This window comes from Microcaecilia unicolor, chromosome 2 (assembly GCF_901765095.1).
Source record: "Microcaecilia unicolor chromosome 2, aMicUni1.1, whole genome shotgun sequence".
NCBI lineage: Eukaryota > Metazoa > Chordata > Amphibia > Gymnophiona > Siphonopidae > Microcaecilia > Microcaecilia unicolor.
Window position 1 is genome coordinate 144191287 of NC_044032.1, and position 26008 is coordinate 144217294.

The window sequence follows — 26008 nt, forward strand, 5'->3', positions numbered from 1 at the left end:
TTAGTTTGTATTTCTTTTAAGCATTAAAGTGCAATCAAACAAGCTCTGATATTCAAAAACAAATATCCCAATATCAAGTGCTAAACTCAAAATGCCTCCTCCTTAGATATAATGAAGAAGTTTGTTAAATATTTATATAATGCTCAATCATCTACAACACCCACAGATCTGAAATCTGTGTTTAGACTTAATGCACTCATTATTTATTACTGTGATCAGCAAGGCTATGTCATGATTACAGGGCTGGAAAATGAATCCCATATTATTAGGCCATAGGATCCAGTATCCAGGGTCATGATTTCTTTGGGTGAAATCTTATTTTTGTTCTTGTTTTCTGTAGTGCAGCTATTTGTTTTTAATTCGTCTTTCTCCTTGTGTTAGGTTTTGAACTTGCATATTCTTGATGATGATATTCCCGAGCTTACGGAACACTTTTGTGTGACCTTGGTCTCTGCTGTTCCTGGAGATGGAAAAACTGGATCTGTGCCAACCAGTGGAGCTAGTATAGACCCAGAGAAGAAATCAACAAATATCACCATCAGAGCCAGTGACCACCCATATGGTAATAGCAAAATTGGAAGTTTCACTTTTATTTCTATAAGAACTGGATTATTTCACCAGATTAGGTATCAGATACACGCAATCATGATTCTCCTTAGATTTGGCATGTACAGGTTTATCCCATAAAGCAGAGCTGGGATTAATATAATCTTATACATCCCTCTTATTGCATGAGAAACTCTAATGAAGGTGGAGTTGTTGAGGACTTGTGGTATGAGAGATGTAGGAAGATATTGCTGGATAGCAGGAGCAGAGAGAGATGGCCAGAGATGCTGGAGATCCTTTCTGCCTGTCTCTCGTGATTGAAAAATGATTATCATCACATCTTCTCCCACTGTGAGGAATGCTGGTGGAGGACTTCTGTGCAACTCAAAGCTACTTAGCAGGAACTCTTTTACAGCAGCTTAGCCCATCACCTTCTACAGAGATATGAGTAAACCATAGGTCCTTCATGCTTGCAAAAAAAAAAAAAGATAGATTATGAAATCCTCATGGATACGACCTGCTATGGAAGAATCTAACTTTTTATTCCTGCTCAGACTACATGTTAATTTCTTGATATTACAAAACCATGCTGTAACCTCTTAAGTCTTTTCTGCACTTTATATGCATGGTTATTAATAACTAATGTCTCCATTAACATTGAATTTAAATGTGCAGTGCACTAGTGTCTATGTAAGTTTACTTGTGTGCTAGATTCCTTTTAGCATAGTGCTGCCATAATAGGTGAGAAATTTGTGCACAGAAACCACATTATGCTCTTCATTAAGAGCTAGATTCTATATATGGCATTAAAAATTGGTGCAAAAAAAGTATTATTCTAGAAGCCATGCTTAAATTTAGGTGCAGTTTATAGAATAGCACTTATGCCTGGGAATTGCACCTAACTTGCACCAACTGAAGTGTGATGCAAATGTACGGACTTTCATTAGGTGCATCTCCCCGTTTTTCTATAACAGTGCACGTTAATTTTAGGAATGTACCCGTTCTGCCCATGTCTCTCCCATTTCCGTGCCCAAATTTGCACATGAAAATTTTGGTGACTTTTACAGAATTAGGGGGTAAGTCATCTGCATGTTATTACATCAGCTCCATAATTAATAAAAACGTAAGAGTAGCCATACTGGGTCAGACCAATGGCCTATCTAGCCCATTATTCTATTTCCAAAAGTGTCAAAGCCAGGTCACAAGTACCTGGCAGAAACCCAAATCGTGGCAACATTCCATGCTACAAATCCTAGGACAAGCAGTTCCTTCCTCATGTCTGTCTCGATAGCAGACTATGGACTTTTCTCTTCCCTGAACTTGTCCAAACCCTTTTTAAACTGCTGTTACCACATCCTCTGGCAAAGAGTTCAAGAGCTTTACTATTCATTGAGTGATAAAATATTTCTTCCTATTTGTTTGTGTCCCCTAGCCTTTGTGCTTTTGGAATGAGTAAAAAATCGATTTACGTCTACTCGTTCTACACCACTCAGGATTTTGTACACCTCAATAGTATCTCCTTTCATCCATCTCTTTTCCAAGCTGAAAAGCCCTAACCTCTTAACCTTTCCTCATACAAGAGGAGTTCCATCCCCTTTATCATTTTGGTTGCTCTTCTTTGAACCTCGTTTAACAAACCTGCCAGAATGTTTGTAGTTTGCTGAATTAATTGATCTTACTTCAAAAACAGGTTGATGTGAATTCTTTGTGATAGGCACATCTGCTCTAACTCTAGGTGCTACAGGATCTGCTGTGGTCAGATTCAAATATGGATTACTTTGAATCAATGACTCTATGGCAAATCCACATGGAATATGTCAGATAATGAGTGGGAACAATTTAGACAAGTATCCTCGGCAAAATCAGAATTAAATCTAAAGGTTCAATTAAATTTGAACCAGAATGAAATTTGCCCGGTTCCAGCTCAAACTAAAATTCTCTGCATGTTTCTAGTTACAGATGATTCTAATTCACTTATAATAAAATATGACCATTCTAATAAGCTATAAAGCCATAATTGTTCTAGCCAAATATTGCTGAAAGTTAAAATTTAATATTTTGATGGTTATTTTAGAACCCCTATTCACGGTTTGGACATGCATAAACCAGCATTTAGAAGTGTAGGTTGCATACATATTTAAATCATGATTTTAGAAAGCCAAGTTATACATGTCCAAATGCTGAATATGTATATATGGTAAAGGGGCGTGGTCTAGGAATGTTTGGAGTGAGGCTAAAATATATATATGCATTCCTTGTTTCAGAAAAGGAATGCACATTTATGCCGTCTGAGATCCACATTGGTATTTACACCTGCTACCAGGGACATCTAGGTTATGCAAAGTTGTTTATATTCTGCATCTCTCTAGTGGAGGGATTAGGGAAAGTCACAGCCCCTTATTCCCCATTGATGTTTTGCCCCCACTCCTCTGAGAACTCTGACTGATCTTTGGAAAACATAGACATTTAAGTTTCTAAAATGGCAGACATACATGTCTATGTATTCCTCATCTCTTGCTTAACTACACAATGTACTTCCCTTGAGTTTAACTAAGCATCAAATTATCCCAACTGACTCTGTACCACGCATCTTGTTCCCATCATATATCTGCTCTTGGTCCCTCAGCTCATTGGAGCCAACTCTGTGGGTGCTGTGGGTGCTTGAGCACCCCCAATATTGAGAAAATTCCTTTTATGTGTCCAGGGAGGGGTTATTTCCTTTGGGCTTAGCACCCCCAATAATTTTGAAAAGTTGGCTCCTATGCTTCAGCTATATGGTAAGCCATATTGTAGAAAATCTTTAGCATCATATCTATGTTAGTTGAATGTTCTAATGTATGCTTATTAGGTGTATCATTAGTATTATGCTAGCAATGTATTATATCTCTGTATTTGAATTCCAGTGCTTTTAAATGTGTATATTTTTGATACTCTTTCACGGTAGTTCTATTATTAGGTTTCAATGTACTGTTTTCAAGTTTACCTCATTTATTGTATTTATGTTTATTCCTGGTTATTTTACTTTGTTATGCTGTTAACAAAATTATATGTTAAACTGTACCTACTGTACACTGCCTTGGATGAGTCTTTTCATAAAGGTGGTTAATAAATCCAATAAATAAATAAATGTTCTGGCACATAGGTGTATATTCTGAAATACCTTCAACTAAAATTCGTTCCTTCTCTCCCTCGCCCCAAGCCGACGATGGCCAGCGTTTCGTCTTGCTGCTTCAGGGTCTTGGTAACAGGACTGCTTCTGGGCCACTGCCTTACACCATGGGTGTGAGCGGTATGTCTACGACAATGCATGGGACAGCTTTCCCCCATCTCCACGGAGGTGTGTGTGGTTGAAGAGGTTGCAGCAGCGACTCTTGGGATTCTCTCACACCAACCGGCTCCGTTCTAACCAGGCTCAGCCTCCAACAGCCGAGGAACCTTACACAATGGGTGTGAGTGGTATGTGTACAATGATGCATGGGACAGCTTTCCCCTGTCTCCACGGAGGTGTGTGCGGTTGAAGAGGTTGTAGCAGCGACTCTTGGGATTCTCTCACACGGACTGGCTCCGTTTTATCCAGGCTCAGCCTCCTTCCTGAGACTGAGCCTGGATAAAACGGAGCCGGTCGGTGTGAGAGAATCCCAAGAGTCATTGCTGCAACCTCTTCAACCGCTCACACCTCTGTGGAGATGGGGGAAAGCTGTCCCACACATTTTCATACACATACCACTCACACCCATGGTGTAAGGCAGTATTCTGAAATACCAACACATACTGTATGTATATGTGTATGTGCTGGCACATAGATGTGAACGTTGTTCAGTTGCCTCCATTGATATTGTAGATTTTGGCATTTACAAAAGGGGTGCTGCCTCTGCATGTACCAGACACATACATGTTTATTCCTGCATTCGTTTTAGAAAAGATTCTACATTGGTAGGCCCTTTTCTAAAATGCTATCGGAATTTAAGATGTCAGTGTTCCGGTATCTCTGTTCTATCTAAAGTCTGCCTTTTTTACATCTCTCAGGTTTGCTGCAGTTTTCTGTAGGACCTCCTCCTCAGCCTGGTGACACTATGATCCTCCCAGCGTCCACTATTCCTGAAATTACTATAAAGGAGGAAATTGGACAAGTCAAGTTATTAGTAGTTCGTGCACAAGGCCTTCTGGGAAGAGTAATGGTGGACTACAGAACAGTTTCATTCACAGCTCTCAGTCCTGAGGACTATACGGTAAGTAAATGCAATAGCTAGGAAAACAGACTTCTTTACATTTTGGTGGCTACTTTTCACCTTGGGAAGTCCCAAATCTGGAATTGATGTTTGATGTCCATCACAAGTGAATCCTGACTACAACTCTGATGGAAGTTTAGTATCTGCTCTATTTTTTAGGAAAGCTTTAAAAACTTTTTTTAAAGAAATTTGTAATGTAATATTGAATTATTATTACTATTTGTTTTAATAATATTGATATAAGGAATTGTATCTTTTAAACTGGTATCTGTTAACTTGCAGGATTTGCCTGTTCTTCCTTTTATTGTGAACCGGTCAATAAGAACACCACGTAAATATAATATAAAATCAAATCATTTTAAGACACCATCATAAAATTACTTCATGTTGTAAGTTGGTTGTTGCCATCCTCCTAAATATAACACCCAATACCACCCTATTATTTATATAATTTTTCATCAATATGCGGAAATAATTACATACCCTCTACTGCTGATAAAACTTACACTCATGCCTTCAATTTCAATGACACTCAAATTACCTTTAAAATATTTATTTATTTATTACATTTGTATCCCACATTTTCCCGCATTGCAGTAGGCTCAATGTGGTTTACAGGTTCTGGAGAGGAGAGTACCAACTCCGGGAATATATACAGAGTGGAAAATAGAGTAACAGTATAAAGCAAATCAATCCTGAATTCTAATCATTAATGGAATGCTCTGTGTACTGATAGACATTTTTAAGAACATCTCTGTGACTGCTATAAAAAATGAATCCAAAATTCCAAAAATTAATAGAAAAGTTCTATGTAGCATCACTGTTTTTTTTTAAAGACTTCCATGACTGATTTCAGTAATTAACTTCTTTCATCCATGGATTCCCACATTTACAGCTTCTGTCATACCATACACAAAGTTCCATCATTTCTAGAATTAGCCTTCTAATATTTCTTTTGGCAAACCTTCATCTACACCATACAGTAATCAATTTGTGACAGTACCAACACTTTGCACATTGTTACCAGATCTAATGGTTCTAAATGGGGAAAGAACTGCTATACCAGCCTTAACTTCATAAGGGAGCTACCAGCACTGAAATCTGCAATTCCATACCCAAGTGTGAATCTAACACCACCCTGAGGCTCTTCACAACCAATGCCAAGGGTAGCAAACGTTTTCCAAACCTATATACAAGACTTAGTGTGAGAAGTATGGTGTTGGGTCCGCTGGACATGCCCTTCAGTATGCCATTTTTTTCTTGCAGTAAGCAAACGTTAGTGCTTACTGCAGCTTTGTAAAAGGGCCTCTAAATTAATTCTTTCCTTCGGTCTTTACTGTGGGAGACGTAAAAGATTTACCTGCACTAGGGTGACATTATAGAGGAACAGAAACAAATCTTGATGAATCTGTAAGATGTACTGAGCCAAATCAACAAGTTTAAGAGAAGTAGATCACGTAGACCGGATGCTTTTCCCCCCCATAGGTACCAAAAGAACTCAAAAATGAAATTGATGATCTACTATTAGTGAGCTGTAGCCTGTCATTAACATCATCCATGGTATCTGAAGATTGGAAGGTGGCCAATGTAGTGGCAATATTTAAAAAGGGTTCTAGGGGTGATCTGAGAAATTATAGATCAGAAAGCCTGACCTCAGTGTCAGACAAAATGATAGAAATTATTATAAAGAATAAAATGATCACATACATGCACGAACATGGTTTAATGGGACAGAGTCACCATGGATTCAGTTAAGGTCAATTGTGCTTCACCAATTTGCTACATTTTTTGAAGATGTGAATAAACATATGGCTAAAGATCAGCCAGTTGATGTGGAGGGGCATTATTGATAAGACATCTAAGTTTGACTTTGGACATTTTGCTCAAAACATTCAGAATCTGAATAGCAAATATAGCCATTTTTGAAATAGCAAAATGTCCATCTTTTTTTTTCAAAACTGACCACTTACTAGATGTTTTTGTGCTCTGAGTGTTTATCTTTTTGGTCCATTTTCAAAAAAAAGTCCAAGTGAAAAATGCACAAAATCAAGCCATTGGGATGTAGGTGGAACCAGCTTTCTTAGTAGACTGGCCACACAGACATCCTAGCACAGCATGAGGCACCCTAGGGGGCACTGCAGTGGACTTCACATAAAAGCTTCTAGGTACACATCTCACCATTGCTCCCTTATATTGTATAGTGAGCCCTCGAAAACCCACCATAAACCAACTGTACACCACTACAATAGCCCTTATGTCTGCAGGTGTCACTTATATGTGGGTACAGTGGGTTTTTGGTGGGTTTTTGAGGGCTCACACTTTCCACTACATGCATAACAGAGTGGGTTATGGGCCTTGGTCCCTTTCTCTTTAGTGCACTACACCGACCACTAGACTACTCCAGGGACCTGCTTGTTACAATAAGACTGGCTATAACATCTGAAGATGTCATAGAGGCTGGTATATACTGTTTCTTTTACATCTTTGGAGGTGGGGTGGGAGGGGGTCAGTGATCACTGTGGGAGTAAGGGGTGGTCATTCTTTTATTCCTCTAGTGGTCATCTAGTCATTTAGGGCACTGCTTTGTGGCTTAGTCGTTACTAAAGCAGGTCTAGCTCAAAACATCTTAGATTTCGTCCTGGACGTTTTTGTTTTGTTCCATTATGGTTGAAAAACATCCAGATCTTAAGAATGCTCAGATTCCACCCTTAACGTGTCCCTGACCCCCCCCCCCCCCCCCATTGAGGTTTGGATGAGCTGCAGACAAACTGCATAGAAAAACATCTGGAAAATGGATTTCGAGAATACCGATTTGGACGTTTTAGTGAGAAAAGTGACCAAATGCTGCTTTATGTCACTTTTTAGACATGTTTATCTTTCGCAAATGAGCCCCATAGTGTATCTAAATTTTTGGAAATCTTTTGAAAAAGTACCCTATGAGAGACTCCTGAAGAAACTGAAAAACCATGGGATAAGAAGTGATGATCTGTTGTGGACTGGGAACTGGTTAAAAGATGAAAAACAGAGGGAGGGTTAAATGGCCAATTCTTTCCATGGAGGAAGCTGAATAATGAAGTGCCTCAAGGATCTGTGCTGGGACCCAGTGGTGTAGCAAGGGCGGGGCGGTGGGAGCAGTCCGCCCCGGGTGTCAACGGGTGGGGGGGTGCATCCGTCCACCCCCCCCCCCCCCGGCGCAGCGCCTCCCCCCCCCCGACACGGTCCCCACCTGCCTACGAGCTCCATCCATCTGCAGCGCTGCTGTAAAAAAGAAATCGCTTCGTCGGCCCTTCCCTCACTCACTGTGTCCCACCCTCTGACGTAACTTCCTATTTCCTCAAGGGCAGGACACAGTGAGTGAGGGAAGGGCCGACGAAGCCATTTCTTCTTTACAGCAGTGCTGCAGATGGATGGAGCTCGTAGGCAGGTGGGGACCGTGTCGGGGTGGCGCTATGCCGGGGGGGGGGGGGTGTCAACGCCGTTGGGGGGGTGTCGTGTTCGTCTGCACTCAGGGGGGGGGGTGCCACGGCAATCCGCCCTGGGTGGCAGCCGCCCCCGCTACGCCACTGCTGGGACCAGTACTTTTTAACATATTTATAAATGAACTGAAATTGGGAATGATGAGTGAGATGATTAAATTTACAGATGACATAAAACTATTCAAAGTTGTTAAATTGCATGCAGACTTTGAGAAATTGCAGGATGACCTTAGGAAATTAGAAGATTGGGCATCCAAATGGCAGATGAAATTTAATGTGGACAAATGGAAAGTGATGCGTATTTGGAAGAGTAATCCAAATCATAGATCCACATTAGGAGTCACCAGCCAAGAAGGAGATCTAGGTGCATTGAGGACAATATGTTTGAAATCTGCTCAGTGTGTGGCGATGGTCATAAAAACAAAGAGAATGTTTGGAATTATTAGGAAAGGAATAGAAAATAAGACAAAGAATATTATAATGCCTCTGTATTTTGCTCCATATTCAACCTCACCTTGAATATTGTGTTCAATTCTGGTTGCCGCATCTCAAAAAGAGATAGTGGAATTAGACCAGGTTTATAAAAGAACAATCAAAATTATTAAGGAGATGGAATATGAGAAAAGGCTGAAGAGGTTAGGACTCTTTAGCTTGGATAAGAGATGACTATGGGGGAGGGGAGGGGTGGGGCAATGTTCCCTGTAAGCGGAGTGCTCTACATAACAGTATTGTTTTGATATCTGTCTCCCACTTACCCTTGTTAACCCAAAAAACATATCGAGAAAGAAGATACCTCAGGTGGGAAAAGAGTGCATTTTGGTTAATTTAAATTTAAAGACCTGTGACAAGTGGGGAGAAGGGGGCAGAGTGTTTCATGATCTTGCAACCATTCTACAGTCTAGGAAAATTTAAAGTGGGAATTATCAGCATCATAGTATGCTAAGCCGATCCCTGGTCAGAAAATAAAAGCTCCTCTAACTTCAGTAACCAAATTTACTTCATAAATAAAAGCTTCACAGAGAATGTATCTAATAATTTTACAAGTACTGAAGACATCATGATTCTGTATCACATCCAATCATTTGAACTGTCAAGAAAAAAAATGTAAATGACATTTATATTTTAGGATACTTCAGGGACCCTGGAATTTCAGCCTGGAGAAAGATACAAATACATTACTGTTAATATCATAGATGATTCAATTCCTGAACTGCAAAAGTATTTCAGAGTGGAGCTGCTGAACTCTGAAGGAGGAGGTGAGGTTTTGGAGGGTGCAAGGTCTTTGTCACTGTGCAAATCACCCAAGGTATAGGATTTTATTTTTATGTCCCACCAATCAGTTTCAAGTTTTGTGTCTGAAGTTTTCTTTAGACACTACAATAAAAAAATTGCAATAAAGCTACAAAATTTTGCTCAGTTTTAAACTAAACATATATATGAATGGGGTCAGAATTTTTTACAATTAGGGGTGAAGTAATCAATATGGGTTACTGCTAAGATGTGTTATTTTACTGTTAACCCCAGTTACTAGTCTCATTGCATAAAATGTGACTTGTGCTAAAATAGCATGAGTTAATGATAAAATAACATGTCTTTAATAATAACTCGCATTGCTTACTACACTTGTTAATATTTTACAGTCATTGCTTTAGATTTGGTAAGAATTAATAAATGAATAACTGTTATAGAGGTATGCTTACTAAGGTGCGTTAACATTTTTAATGCACCTGTAAATTTAAGGCACGTTAAACGCTAATGCACCTCTACATTTCTATGGGTGCATTAGCGTTTAACGTGTGTACACCATTTATGCTCATTAAAAATGCTAACGCATCCATAGCGCCGCTTAGGAAACATAGCCCATAGAGAGAGAGAGAGAGAGAGAAGACTTGCTGTTTGTTTTCACCAGAAACACGTACTTAAGGACTAGTTTATTAAGGGGTCCTTTACTAAGGTGCGCTGAAAAATGGCCTTCAGTAATGTAGACGCGTGTTATGGGCGCATGCAGAATTATTTTTTAGTGCACTTACAAAAAAAATCCCTTTTAAAATTTTTTTGCCAAAAATGGACGTGCAGCAAAATGAAAATTCCTGCTCGTCCATTTTGTGTCTGAGACCTTACCGCAAGTCATGGAATAGGTCTCACCAGCTGCGATAAAAGGGGGCCTCGGCGCACATGTAAAACATGCGCTGACACCAGCACTGACCCCTTTTGCCGCAGCTTGGTATAAGGGTCCCTAAGTCATTTGTGTGCTCATGCATTAATTAAGTCACCTTCGAATTTTCTCCAGTAATTAAGATTTTGGGTGATTTAGTTGGTAGTACTATTACTTTGGAAAATCAAGTTTCCTCTTTAGACAAGAAATGTTTTCTTGTAATGAGAAAGCTTAAGGTATGTGCATACTTATTTTGAGCAAGATAAATTTAAATTACATAAGTATATAAGTAATGCCACACTGGGAAAGACCAAGGGTCCATCGAGCCCAGCATTCTGTCCACGACAGCGGCCAATCCAGGCCAAGGGCACCTGGCAAGCTTCCCAAACGTACAAACATTCTATACATGTTATTCCCGGAATTGTGGATTTTTCCCAAGTCCATTTAGTAGCGGTTTATGGACTTGTCCTTTAGGAAACCGTCTAATACTTTTTTAAACTCTGCCAAGGTAACTGCCTTCACCACGTTCTCTGGCAATGAATTCCAGAGTTTAATTACACGTTGGATGATTCAGGTGGTTCAGGCACTTTTGATTTCTCAACTTCCTACATTTAAGATGTAGCAAAGGTCTTCTAAGGAGACTGCAAACTATTCAGAATACTGCAGTTCATTTCATTTTTGGTTTATCTAAATATGACAGTATTTCTCCCACTTATCTAAAGCTACAATGGCTGCCTACTGAAGCCAGAGTATATTTTAAATTAGCTTGCTTTCTTTTTAAGGTTTTGCATGGTTTAGCACCTGATTATTTATATGATCATTTTTTGAATTTTGTTGCTCAAAGAACAAGATGAAAAGATGATGTTGGTTATTCGTTTCACTCAGTTAAAGGGAATAAGAGATTAAGTTTTTTTGAATTAAGCCTGACTTTTCAGGCAGCTAGGTTTTAGAAGGATATTGCTGTCATTTTTCACTCTTCTCAATCTTATTTTGTTTTTAAGAAAAGGATGAAAATGTTTTTGTTTCAGAAATACGCATTGCACTCAAGTTACTACTCACTACTATTTATCATTTCTAAAGCGCTACTAGACGTACGCAGCGCTGTACACTTGAACATGAAGAGACAGTCCCTGCTCGACAGAACTTACAATCTAATTAAGACAGACAAACAGGACAAACAAGAGATAAGGGAATATAAGAGTGAGGATGATAAAATAAGGGTTCTGAACAAGTGAATAAGGGTTAGGAGTTAAAAGCAGCATCAAAAAGATGGGCTTTTAGCTTAGATTTGAAGACGGCCAGAGATGGAGCTTGACGTACCAGCTCAGGAAGTCTATTCCAGGTATATGGTGCAGCAAGATAAAAGGAATGGAGTCTGGAGTTAGCGGTGGAGGAGAAGGGTGCAGATAAGAGAGATTTACCCAGTGAACGGAGTTCCCGGGGAGGAATGTAGGGAGAGATGATAGTATTTAAATAGCTTTATTTTTCCCAGATAATTGATTCTGGTTTCTTTTAACTGTAACCGACTTTGAACTGTGAGGTATTAGTGGGATATAAAACCAGCTTATTATTAATATTAATGTAGTGTAGTGATGACAGTGATTGCTGTACCTTGGCATTCATGATAAGGGACAAGGCACAGGACAGTAATGCTAGCAATGGTTGAACATTTTGCTATTACAATCATTACTGTCATCCTCTTGGGCTTCTTGTACCCCTGATGCCATTGAGAAATTGTCAGTATTTTACTCTACTTTTTTAAGGCAAAGTACCCAGGTAGTTTCATTGAAAATCAGCTTAAGATCATCCACAAAAAAAACCCTACCCATGCCAGTATACAGTACTTTCTACTGCCTATTTTCTGCAGGCTGCTGAACAGGGTGAAATAACACTTCTGAAAATGTCACATAAGAATGCTGTTTTTCGCCCTCAACTTAAATTCTGATCCTTGTAGTTTAGCTATAAATATGCCTGCTATGGAAGTCCAACATACACTTTTAACTGGGCTGAAGGCAGTTTATAGCTAAGCCAATTAACCTGGGTAAAAGGCTTTGAAGACTGGCTGTCACATTTTCAGATACCAAATGGGCAACCACTCAGCTTTGGTCCTTAATCTGACACCATTTCTGTTCTCTGATGCACGGTCATAAATGCTATAACTTGAGGGCAGCAGAGTTTAATTCCTGTGCCTGTCATTGTCCAATATTTCCAGTAGACTGGAAATGTTGATTTAATTACCATCTCTCTTCTTTCACTTACTTGGGTATGAATATAAATATAAATATATCTATACCTGTACACCTGTGCATATTTGTGTACTCTGTGTGTCTCTTCTTGAAGTTGCTGAACTCTTTAGGAGTGATGGCAGTGGTGATGGTGATATAGAATTCTTCCTTCCAGCTGGACATCAGCAGGGTAAGTACCTTCATCTATCCTTTTCCTTTATATATTTCACAATTGTCTTTATGATCTATTTTCCAAATGTGTTAGAACTGTAGTATTTTTGTCAGTATTTCTTTTGCCCTTATTGAAATGTACAAGTCATTATTCAGAGGATGCAGCAAGCCGTTTTTAAAATGCCAGCTATAGCATTTAAAATATATTATGTGTATTCACTGCAACTATCTGCAGAGTAAGGCTCCCCCAGCAAATGGTCGCACACCAATTCCTTTGCTTAGTGCTTGGCCATTTCCTTCCCCTTGCAAAAACCCCACCATTTACCCAGGTAGTAAAATGTGGCCTTGGCGTGCAGTAGGCTCACATGCATCATGCAGCTATAGTTTGGGTTCCTGTTCCCCACATGCAACACTTTTCATTTGCTCTCATTAAATGTAATCTGCCATTTGGATGTCCAGTCTCGTAAGATCCTCTTTCAATTTTTCACAATTCTCTTGTGCTATAACAACTTTGAATAACTTTCTGTGGTCAGCAAATATGATCACGCCATTCATTATTCCTGTTGCCAGATCATTTTTAAATATGTTAAAAATTAGCAGTCCCAGTACAGATCTCTGGGGAACCCCACTATTTACCCTTCTTCATTGAGAATACTAACCATTTAACCCTACTCTCTATTTTCTACCTTTAACCAGTTCTTAATCCAGAACAGCACACTGATTTCTATCCCATTTTTAGAGATTACCCTCTTGGGGTGTAATTCAATGCTTAAATCATCTTTATTAACACAAAATACAGTTCACAACAGTAGAAAGTCACATCAGCGTAAAACAGCTTATGAACTGCAATAATAACAAAACATGTAATGGCAGCAAATATGAAATTTCAGAAAAATTTCCCACCCCCCCCCACCCCCACCCAGCACTACATGGGGCAAATCCAACTCAGGGGCAAAGAAACCTCTTCATAACCCTAATTCAGAATCCGGGTGTAGGCTGCTGGCTGTAAAGGAGCCCAAAATCTCTCCCAAGCACTCTAAAACTTCTCTCCACGAACAGAAGGAAACTCTTGAATATCCAAATGTTTCATAGCCAATAAAGAAATCATTTGTATTCTCTGGGTTTCATAAGTGGGTGCCCTCGGCTTTTGCCAGTATAGTAGGAAGGCTTTTTTGCCCATTAATACAGGTCTCCGAAAAAAATCCTGGCAATAATAGCAACTTCAAAGGCATCCACAGAGACCATTGGCAAGACGTGTAATGAAGAATCAAAGTCCAGAACATTTGAATGCAAGGGCACTGCCAAAACATATGACTGACAGTAGCTGGGGAATGCTGACACTTGGGACAAGCAATGGACGAAGAAAATGCTGCCTTAAAGGCCCTGTTGTGAGCTATATACAGACGAAGGGCAAATTTGTATTGCAGCTTCTAAAACTGCACATTGCTGAAATGACTTTGAGCACCCAGAATGCAGACTTTGATTTAGCTCTTCCATCATGTCCTGCAAATATCTATGATGGTAAGTCAATGGAACTTTATTCTGGGAGACAAGAGTAAGCACAGCATTAAGAGTGTCTTGTACATTTTTACATAAATTTACCCAGCCCAAGCTGCACACATAATGGCTTAACTGCACATAAGCAAACTGATCCGAACCAGGTAAAGAGTAAGGAGTTTGAAGCTCCACAATGGGCTTCAGTTTCCCATCATCTGTTAAAAACTGATATAGGATTGAATGCCCAGATCTCCCCAACGTGCAAACATGGTGGAGTCTGAGCCAGTTGGAAAATTCAGAGTGTAGTGTGTGGCGAGAAAAGGAGTCACTGCTGAAGTAAAATGATGTCATTTACACAATCAGTGCCAGGTAGCACATGCAGTTTGCAAGATAATATTAACCCTCAGTGAGCTGGTGGACATCCCTGGGATAATATGGAGCTGACAGTTAAATGCTCTGCAAAAGAAAAAGAAGTGTCTGGAAGAGTCATCGAAAGCTCCTGTGATCCTCAATACCAATTGTTAATATGTCGCATTGAACAAGCTACAGTCAAATATTGTACATTTAACAATCCCAGCCCCCTCCCTGCTTCCTTGGTTTCTGGAAGACTGCTATTGGCAGCCTGGCATGCCGACCCCACCTTAGGAATCATTGAAGCTCCTTGTGAAATAAGCACGCATCTCGTGCCTTTAAATGCAAAGGGAACATCTGAAAAAGATAAAGCCAACGGGGAGCCAACATCATATTAAACCAATTCTCCTCAGGAGAAAAACAGGATAGCCATGCCAGGCACCCAGCAGCCTTTTCATATCCCTCAAAAGGGCTAGCAGATTGCTCTCATACAGTAACAAAAGATCAGAGGGTATATGGACACCTAAGTACCAAATTTGCCTCTCAGCCCAGCTCAACGGGAAAGCCCCCACCCATCTAGTGGGAGTGCTGTTGACTTTTCCACATTAAGCATGAATCCTGCCAGCCATCTGTACCACGACACCAACCTAAGCATCACCAGTACTAATTGCTAGGGGTCCCAGAGAACTAGCAACAAATCATTGACATAGGCTAGCACTTCCACAAGGGAACCCCACAGATGTACCCCTGTGACATCTTCAGAATTACATTGCATGCAGAGCAGGGGCTCTAAGGATAAAATAAAAAGCAAGGGAGACAGGAGACATGCCTGCCATATGCTTCAACTTTTGGGAAAGGAGCGGTGTGCACTAACAAAGAGGCTTGAGGAGCAGAGTAGAGTGCTATGACCGCCCGATGAAACCATCCTTCCAATCCCACATAAGATATAGTCTGAAACAAAAAAGACCAGTGCACTTGGTCGAAGACCCGCTCAGCATCCAAGCTAGTCACTAACAAGGGTTCCTGTGCTTGATGAGTGGCCCCTATGGCCAACGGTAATTTCCAGACATTGACAATAGACTGACGTTTGTTGATGAAACCAACCTGATCCTTGTGAATCAGCTCTGGTAAATAAGTTGCCAGTCTGTTCGCCAAAATCCGAGACAAGATCTTAATGTCCACATTAATTAATAAAGAAGTCAGACAGTAGACTCCTGGTAGCATAGTTGATCAACCTGGCTTAAGTTAAAGGCTTATGCGGCCATATTATCATGCTGTGGAAAATGCTGCACCTCAACTACTTGCTCAAAATAATCCAACAAGGGACCAATTGTGCTTGAAGAATTTTGTAAAATTCCCCAGACCAGGGGCTGAATGAAGTTTAAGAGCATGGATGGCTAATTGCACTTCCAGCTGTTAAAGGATGGTTTAGCACCACCACAGTTTCTCTAGGAAGGCGCAGCAGGCCCAAGCCCTCCAAATAGGCCTCAATGGCAGCAGCATCTCCAGAAATACTAGTATCTGCTGCATAAAACCGCCAAAAAGTATCTTGAAAATTGTTTGCTATCTCTTTTATTTTTGATGTAATGCCTCCCATTGGGGTTTGTAAAGCTGGAATATTACAGGATCAACTCCGAGTCTTGGTGACCTGGGCCGGCAGCTTCCCAGCCCTATTCCCATGTTTGAAAAACTTATATTTACGATATACTAGCATTCTTGACGTCCGCTCATGCAAGAATTTAAGTGCAGTTCTAATGGCTAACAGGGTTTCATAGAGGGTAGGTGTGGGAGAAGCAATATACCTACGCTTAATTGCCCTCAGTTTGCACTCTAAAGCCACAATGCCTTGAGTCAATCTCTTATTTCTGTTGCTTAAATACGCTATCAGGTCCTCCCTCAGCACCGCCATAGCAGTGGGCCATAATAACAGGGAGTTATCCTTGTGTTGTGATTATGGGTCACAAAAGCTTCCCACTTCTCTCCTAAAATCTTTGAGAACTCTGGAGAATGAAACAAATAAGCGGGGAATCACCAGCCCGGCTGCTGGCAAAAATAGGGCTTCACATCCAACTCTGCACAGATGAGGGCGTGATCAGAGATCTCCTCTGGCCCTATAACTGTAGACAGTACATGGTACATGAGGTACTACACACAAAAATATAATCAAGGCAAGACAAGGAGCCATGCGCCATAGAGGTATGACTAAAATCTTTCTCCTCAGGGTGCAAGAGGCCTTGGAGGTCAATCAAATCTAAAGCCTTACAAAAATCCCCCAATATCCAATCACCTCCCATATATGTACCCGACTTGAAAGCTGAGCAATCTATTCCAGGGTTTAACACCAAGTTCATATCCCCTGCTACTGCGAAAGGTTTATTAGTGTATTTCAGACATACTTGAGTTAAGTGGGAATAAAACTCGCTATCATGGGTAACAGGTCCATAAACCACCACCAGTATCAAAACCCTACCCTGTAGATTCATTTGAAGACCCATATAGAGGGGCATAATCGAACGGCGTCGGCCATCTATATGGCCGGCGCCGTAAAGGGGCAGCGCCAACCGTATTATCGAAAAAGATGGCCGGCCATCTTTTCTTTCGATAATATGGTTTCGATAATATTTAGGTCAAATATTGAGATGGCCGGGTATAGAGATCGCCAGATTTAGAGATGGCTGGCTTCGGTTTTCGGCCATAATGGAAACCGGGCCCGGCCATCTCAAACCCGGCGAAATGCAAGCCTTTTGCATACCTCCCTTACCTTGTGTACTGAGCCACCCAATTTCCCCTCAAAACCCACTCCCCACAACTCTACATCACTATCATAGCCCTAAAAGGTGAAGGGGGGCACCTACATGTGGGTACAGTGGGTTTTGGGGGTTTTTACAGGGCTCAACATTTACCACCACAAGTGGAACAGGTAGGGGGGGATGGTTCTGGGTCCACCTGCCTGAAGTGCACTGCATCCACTAAATACTGCTCCAGGGACCTGCATACTGCTGTCAGGGAGCTGGGTATGACATTTGAGGCTGGCATAGAGGCTGGCAACATTTATTTGGGGTGGGAGGGGATTGGTGACCACTGGGGGAGTAAGGGGAGATGATCCTTGATTCCCTTCAGTGGTCATCTGGTCAATTGGGGCACTGTTTTGAGACTTGGTCCTAAAAATAAATGGACCAAGTGAAGCCGGCAAAATGCTCATCCGAGCCGGCCATCTTTTTTCCATTATCAGGCGAAGCCGGCCATCTCATAACCACGCCCTATCCCACCCCGTCCCACCTTCTGTACCCTGCCAAAACGCCCCCTTGAAGTTTGTCCGGCTCCGCGATGGAAAGCAGTTGGCACCGGCCAAAATCGGCTTTCGATTATACCGATTTGGCCGGGTTCAGGAGATCGCCGGCCATCTCCTGATTTGTGTCAGAAGATGGCCGGCGATCTCCTTCAAAAATAAGCTGGACAGTGACCCTCCAGATCCTTGAAAAGAAGCAAAGTCAAGGATTTATGGATTAACACTGCCACCCCTCCCTGACGGCCTTCCGCTGGAGAGCAGTGCATCTCTCTGACACAATGTCAGCGCAATTTGCAGTGCTCTTCATATGACAAATGTGTTTCTTGTAAACAGCCTGAGGTGGTAACAATACAAGTTGATGACTTAGAGCAATAAAAAGGTGACAAAAAGACAGTACAATTATTTCTGGTACTGGATTTTAAAAAATCCAAGATTCTGTTATGTATTGGTATGCCATTTTTAAAGCGTTTGATCATTTTAAGTTCAAGGGGCCCTTTACTAAACTGCATTAAGATTGTAATATGTGGTAGCCATTAGCACAGTCCTGAGTTTGTGGCTTCTTTGTGTTAAAACCAGCCAGCATGGTAAATTTCTCATGCTAAATGCAGGTAGGGATAGGTCGTGGTTCTGATGGCACAGAGTGGAGGAGTGACTGACTGTAACAGCAAGTACACGGATCAGTGCTGCGTCCTAACTATCATGACTGCTGATAGCATATCCAGTAGCACGGCTGCTGCCCCAAATGTCAAAAAATATATAATGTTGTGTGGTGGGTTAGCTCCTTCCCAATCTCTCCCACCACAACCCCTTCAAATTCCAATCCCCACCCAAACATCCAATTCCCCCTTAACAGAACCTCCCCCCAGCCTCCCCAAGCAGATCTTGAGCTTCCTCTCACCCCTACCTGTATCCAAGAGAACTTCTGGAGTTCCCTGATAGTCTATTAGCTCAGATCAAGAGTGTCCTCCCTCAGTTCCTTCTGTCTGTCTGTCTCCAGGTTTCTAAATGGTGTTGAAGTCCCCTAGCAGCAGTATCATGGTTCTATCACTGGGGGGGGGGGGGGGATTTGCTATATAAGGACAATTGCTTCTTATATAGAAGTACTGTCAGGCTACCATGAGAGGGTGCTATTTTGAGTCTCAGAACTAGATAGGCAAGGAGTGGAGGAGGACCACTCTCGTCCTGTGCAAATAGTGGGTTGAGTGGGTATTAGGAGGGGTTTGACCCACTACCATCATGGCTTTTATCCAGTTTTTGGTACTTGGTGCAGCACATTACATGCACTGACAGGTAGCAAGTATTTACTGGAGCTATCTGCTTAGGTATGTAATGCAGCACAAAGCGATAGGTGTCCGTCCTGTATGCATGCCCTCTGTATTTACCACACAAGCTTTGCACTTAAGGTGCAGTAAGTACAAAATCCTTCTGCATTTAGGTAAAAGGGCTCTCAAATATCTTATGTTCCTGGATTGCTTTAGCATCCTGATCACTCCATCAGTGACTTTATGGACAATACATATTGCTAGCAATAAGCACTAGTAGTGAGTTGCTGGGATAGATTTTTGCCTTTTTATGTAAAGGCTGCCTTCAGAGCTTATCACAATGTTAATAGGTATTGCATCAACTACATTTGTCCTTACTCTACTAATTTGTTCTTTTTGCTGTATTTTGAAACTTATTGGACACATGCAGCCGGCTTGGGAATAGCAGCACACATTATTGTGACCATTGAAGCTTCGGATGATGCTCATGGAGTGTTTGAGTTCAGCAGTGAGTCCCTGAACGTCATTGGCACAGAACCAGAAGGTGGATACAGCACAATCATACTGCAGGCTAGTATTTTGTGTTGTTCTTACAAATTTTAGTAAAGATTTTTTTAAAAATAATGCACAAGAAAATTAAACAAAGGTAATTCAAAAGGAAAAGAAAACTATACAGCAGTCATATCTACTAAAAAAGAAAATGAGGCAATCATCCTAGCCTTGTTTTTAACATCAAGAAATTAGGTAACCATTGTTTTGTTACTGTTTTGTTTGACCTCGTTTTCGTCCTCTTTGAGCTATTCCATATGGAGGATTGAACGTATTAAGTTCATCCAGAAGATTCTGAATTGTTTTTCTTACTTCCACTGTCACCCAGTCCCATGGGGGTCTGGTCTGGGCAGGCATCAACAGCCGCAATTCGAAACTAACTCCCATAACTACTGCTTTCTGTCTTTCTGGATCTAGGTATATTCTGGGCCATTTATGTTCCCACATATATGCTATTAGAATCTATCAGTATTTTATGCACCAAATGAGTGTCTGGTGTGCGTTTAGTTTTGTTTAGTTAGTAAAATAAGGAATACTTGAAAATAAAGACAGAAATAGATTTCAGATAGAAAGATATTTATTCTTACCAATGTTTCAATTCTGTACAGACATCGGACAGATTCTGGGTTCAATAGCACAGCGTTCTGGCGTCTGAGAAGTGCGGACGACGACTCCTCAAATTAAGCCAAAATCTCTCTTCTTTTATACCCTTACCTCTCCATAGAAGTCTATGGTGAGGTACAATTTTTGTCAGTTATTTCTCAATTTCTGCGGTTATACTTTCACGTCCTGCCATCTGTGCATTTGTACCCAGCTCCTTCCGTTCCATCTATTTCAACAGGTTGCCACATTTTCCGGTTATGTCAACATGTTTTTGGAACAAACAGTTTTTGCGGTTACTTAACATATTTTTCTGTTGAGATACCAGTTTCACATAATGTTTTTGCAACACCTCTCATCACATCTTCTGATCTCTGTATCATTTTATACATTAATATACAAAAATAAACCCCCATTTTGAAAGCCACATTTTTTCCATTTTATCCATCATTCTTTCATTACAGGTGCTATATTTTATTTGAATATTGTACCTGTTTGTGTTAAGACTCATTGTTCAGACCTGCTTTCTGCAGATTCTCAAATATTAATTCATTTGTTACTTGTTTGGCCTAATCAGTACTTTTTCAGATGTTTTTGGCTCTGTGGCTTTGTCCATCACAATTCCAGTGGTAGATCTAAAACCAGGCCATATATTAACATTCCCCTCTTCACCCTATCCCATAGGGTGACACCAGGGTTAATGTACCATGGTACCATCCATTCCAGAAGGTATCCTACAAGGCCATCAAATTTTCTGTGTCTCAATGCAAACCGGTACAGTCTGAATTATTTGGTTTCAGATTACCATCCTGGCACCACTTCAATTATTTCTATCCTTCCTACTTATCTATATCTATGGTTATACAAAAACTTATAGTTACTATACCTCTACCCTTTAATATGCAGATTCTATCTTATTCTTACCTATTTTATCATTAATTCTTTGGTTATATACTGATTATATCTTATCTTATAAAGCTTTATATGATTATATTGTATCCCTGTGTGTGCTATTACCTGATTATACAGATGCAGACATCTCTCTAGTGTCTCTAGCAGTTGCATAGCGATTGGTCCTTCTCAGAGGGAGATAGTCCAATGTGTCATCTCCTGTGGTGTTGGGAAGGAGATTTTCGTACAGGACATATTGTCCTGCTGTTGTCTTTTTCGTGATTGCAGTTTCAATTAAGCGTTCTACTAAGCCTCTAGCACAAGGGATTATGCAACACCCTACTAGCACAAAAATTGCTACCACTATGATTATAGTTGTGGCTGCTGAAATGATAAATGTCTTCCATTTACCAAAAGCTTTATCCATCCAACCAGTCCAGGATGTATCAACGCCAGAGTTTTCTGCCAATTCTTGTGACAGTGAGGTTAAGCCTTCCAAAGCTCTGGTGATTGATCCATCTGGAGCTGTATTGTTGGGGATAAAGGTGCAACACTGTGTACCTATCTTTTGGCACACCCCGCCATCCGCTGCTAGAAGTTGGTCAAGAACTAATCTATTTTCCAACGTCATCCTGCTGGTGGCGTCTAATTGTGTTGCAATTCCTTTAACTGCGTCCCTAGTGTAGTTCACAAATCTCTGCTGGTTGTAATATATATAATTAATCCAGTCTACGTTCTTATTGATAGTAGCCCACCAAAAGAAGGTAGATTCGAATCCTGCAGCTATTTGGTTTCTGGCTTTGAACTCATCAGGGACCCCTCTTGGAACACCAATAGCATCTATATAGACCCGATCATCAAAAGATCCCGGCATTGCATTTCTCTTCACTCGTGAGGAAGAGCTGCTGTGAGGAGGGAGTAAGGATGCTATTATGATTGGAATTACCAATTTTACTAAGGCACATCTGCCTTTCCAACTTCTGTGAAGTGTATGGTGGATAGTATGGGCTCCACAGTACCACCATATGTCTGCTCTAGCTTGTGAAAAGTTTGTGAGATTAAGATTTCGCAGACTCCCTTTTCCTAAGGTTGTGTTACAATTAGTCAAATTTCCTAAAAACCGTGTATTTTTCCCCTCATATCGTTCTATACATGTATGATATCTGGTAGCAGGATCTGGAATCCTGAATGCAGGTGGAACCCTCATCCGAGGGGGCAAGTAGGGGTGATGCTTGTCAAGATGCTGACAAGACTGATTGACTTTTTCTTTTACCTGCAATAATTCTAACATACACCAAAAACCATCTGGATCATTGTGGAGATCTAAAGGGAAAGGAACTACCGTTGGTTCTGCTCTTGCATGGGAACAAAAATAACAATTAGAGACATTCAAGCTCTTTGTAGTATAATGTGCCCATTCGAGCCATAGGTTTGTTTCTCCAAATCCTGTTTCTAATGCTATTAAATCTTTGGAATTATTAATTGGCACGATCTGGTAAGGAATTTTTACTTCTGGGATTTTAGTTGGCATCAAAGGATTTTTTTTTGGTTGGACTGGGGGTGGAACAATCTTGAACGTTCCAACCGGATCTCTACCTGTGGCATCAATTCCTATGGAATAAGTTCTGTATGTAGTGGCTGTTACTCCTCTGAAAGTAACAGCCACTTGATTACATTTGGTCATTGGACAGAGGCCATTCACTCGCACTTTCATGATAGAAATGCTCTTCTTGAGATCTGGAATCTCACTACCTGAGTAGGGGACCCACGAACCTGTATACCACCATACTTGTGCCCAACTTCCGCAATTGGAGAAGGGACACAGGTATACCTCAAAAGCTGACAAGTATTGCTGTACAGGATGTGCCCCACACATTGTGTAAGCACAGACATCAAGGGTTATTGTGGTTGTGTCCGCGGTGGTGGGTAATGCTATTTCGTAAATGGTAATGAATTGTTTTAGAAAACTTTCTAGTTGCTGTGTTCCTTGTATCATGGGTATGGTGTGCACACACAACAGGAGGAAGACTAAGGACTTCATGTTGGTAGTTTTCATGGTTAAATGTAAGATCTGGATTGTACCAAAGGTAATTGGCGGTTAATGAAAATGAGTAACACAATAAATCCTAGGGTCTTAACCAGAACTGTAATTGCTATAATTAATATTCCAAGGTATACCAAAGCTTGATATATCATCAGGAAGAATTTGGGTTGGGTTGGTAAATTCTAATAACTGGGTAGGGTGGGTAAATTCTAATAGCTCCTCTTTCAGGAGGGTCGGGGATTTCGAAAAGACTGTATACTTCCAAAGGTCCCAATCCAACCTCTCTAATGAACAGAAAGGGTATCCAATCAGTGCCCAGTACGGCGTATGTGATTATCCAAAAATCTACAACGTCACCAGTTTCTGGTCTTATTAGGAGGTCGTCGGTTTGTTCTATTTGTAAACCTAAGGTTCCTCCAAACAGGATCACAGTGTCTGTAACCGTTCGGCTAGGACCTAGTGTCCAATTCTCAAACAAAGGTTCACACAATGTCAGATATCGGGTGAAGGGGTCCCAATTGGGATCGTCTTCTGGAGCAGGGTCCCAATGAGGATGTATTAACTCTCTTAGATCAAAAAGGTACTCTGGGGGTTCAGGGATTAAGTGTACACCTATACTAAAAGGCGATGGTGGGGGAGAATCAGGTGGAGAGGGCGGGTTATCTGGTAAATTCTGGGACATATATTGATGGTTACTTAAGGATGATGAGCTATCTGGGAGGTCGAGTGGCTGGGACGGTGGTGTTTGGAGTGGCTAAAGTAGTATTCGTGGGAGGAGGAGCGTCACTAGGAGGAACCAGAGAATAAGGAGGAGGGGTGGGTCGTAATTCAAGCAAGGTAATATTATCCTCAAAAGTAGTTGTAAGATTGGGGACAATATGGACCGAGCTACTGATATTATTGGGAACAGTTGTAGAATGCAAAACAGGAGAATCAGTGAGGATAGGAGTAGTCGCAGAGGTTGCAATAGGCTCTGGAGGATTGCCAGTTGAAAAGTCTGTTGTGGCAGATGTGTCTGCCCAGGGGGTGGGATGACTGGTGGCAATGGGACCTATCTTTGAGGTCGTCTGGGGGGATCTGTATGCAAACAGGCGTGTAAATGCGGTGTATTGTTGGGGCTCTGTGTAGGCTGCTGTAGTAAGTGGTGGAGCAGGAGTAGATGTAAGTACCGAAGTAGTTACAAGTACTGCTGGAGTAGTTGCAAGTACAGAGGTAGTTGCAAGTACCGTGGCGTTTCCGGCTGGCAAGGTAACGTTGCCAGTGGGAAAGGCAGTAAGTGTGATCCAAAGATCAAGGAGGTTACTATCAGCAGTATAGGTAAACAGGGTAGTGAAAAACAAAACCAAACCTATACAAAGTAGGATGATGCACACGAGTCCAACAGCAAACAATCGAGCAGATGGAAAGCAGAAGAAGAGGGTGTATTGATGTAACACCGTCACAGCTGCTGAGACAACGCTCGGACGGGTGCTGGTTCCGTCCGTGTCGTCAGGATTGGTGTCGCCTTCCAAATAAGTGTCGTCGAAGTCGTTCGACCAATGGGAATTGGTTTCAGATACCTGCTCAGAATGACACTTATCAACAGGGTAAAGTCCAATGTCCAGTGGGTCTGGTGGATCAGGTTCCTTGATATTGTCGAGGGCAGCAAGGTTCTCAGCGGTTGGTTCCCTGCGGAGACTTTTACCAGCGGGGGAGGGTGGTGGTATCAACACTTTCACAGGAGTGGTTGGAAAAGGTGGTATTGGAATAGGAACTTTATGTAGAGAAATAGTCTGTAAGGGAATGAGTTCTTCAGGAGTGAACAGCGGCGGAAATTGCTGTGGCATTTATCTGGCTTGATTCGGGAAATACAAATGTAGAATGTCGAGCAGCTCACAGATGTTGCTGTGCAAACTCTGTACTGTTGAACACGCAACGGACTCTTGTTCTGCCAGATTCAATTGTCCTGCTAAGTTGCGGACTTGGCTGAGATCTTCCGTAAGATTACGGATTCGGATTAGACGGATGCGAAGATCAACGTATGTAAGTGGGAGAGCAGGAACAGTGGGAGGTAGAGGTGAGGATGGCAACTCAAACGCAGGTTCTAATACAGGTGGTTGTTCTGCTGGTGACTCTGGAGAATCAGCGAAGGCTTGGATGACTATGTCAGCCAGATCAAGGAGGTGTGATTCGGGTGATGGATGGTCTAAGTTGATTAAGTGGTTAAGTCTTTGGTCGAGTTGATCAAGATGATTCAAAAGTGTTGGGTGCGGGGTCGGTGGTCTTGGGCTCAGTGGCGGTGGAGATGGGGTTTGTGGTGGGACAGGTCTCTCCAGTGGCTGCTGTGCTGGAAACATCAATGGAAACATCCAGGAGGCCTGATTGGGTATTCGGATAGGCGCGGATATCTTTCAGATGGACCCAGGATGTGTGGTCCTCAAGCTTAGCAGCTGTGGCTGACAGAGCTTCTATCTTGAAGGGCCCAACGTAGATGGGGTCTCGCCAGGTCTTGTGCGTGTAATAACGCCGGTGCACTAGATCGCCCACTTTATAAGGGGGGGATCTATTGGCATCACAATCCCCTCTTCTGTCCGAAATGGCCTGTGGAATTGAGGACAGAGAACTTACAATAGTCTGCAAGATATCCCAATATACTGAGTATTGATCGGGTACTTGAGTGTCTGGATTGCCAGGTAGGAGTCGCATCTGGCGACCTGTACATAATTGGAACGGCGTCAGTTTAA

The 26008-nt window shown here is 41.5% G+C and overlaps 1 protein-coding gene across 1 annotated transcript in view; it reads left to right on the forward strand.

The window, feature by feature from the left end:
- Positions 1 to 26008, forward strand: part of ADGRV1 (adhesion G protein-coupled receptor V1) — a 921762-nt gene that overhangs the window by 133124 nt on the left and 762630 nt on the right. The window contains 5 exon segments of the mRNA XM_030193377.1: positions 382 to 562; positions 4573 to 4775; positions 9378 to 9507; positions 12747 to 12821; positions 19632 to 19771. Of these exon segments, the coding sequence (XP_030049237.1) occupies positions 382 to 562; positions 4573 to 4775; positions 9378 to 9507; positions 12747 to 12821; positions 19632 to 19771 (729 nt within the window).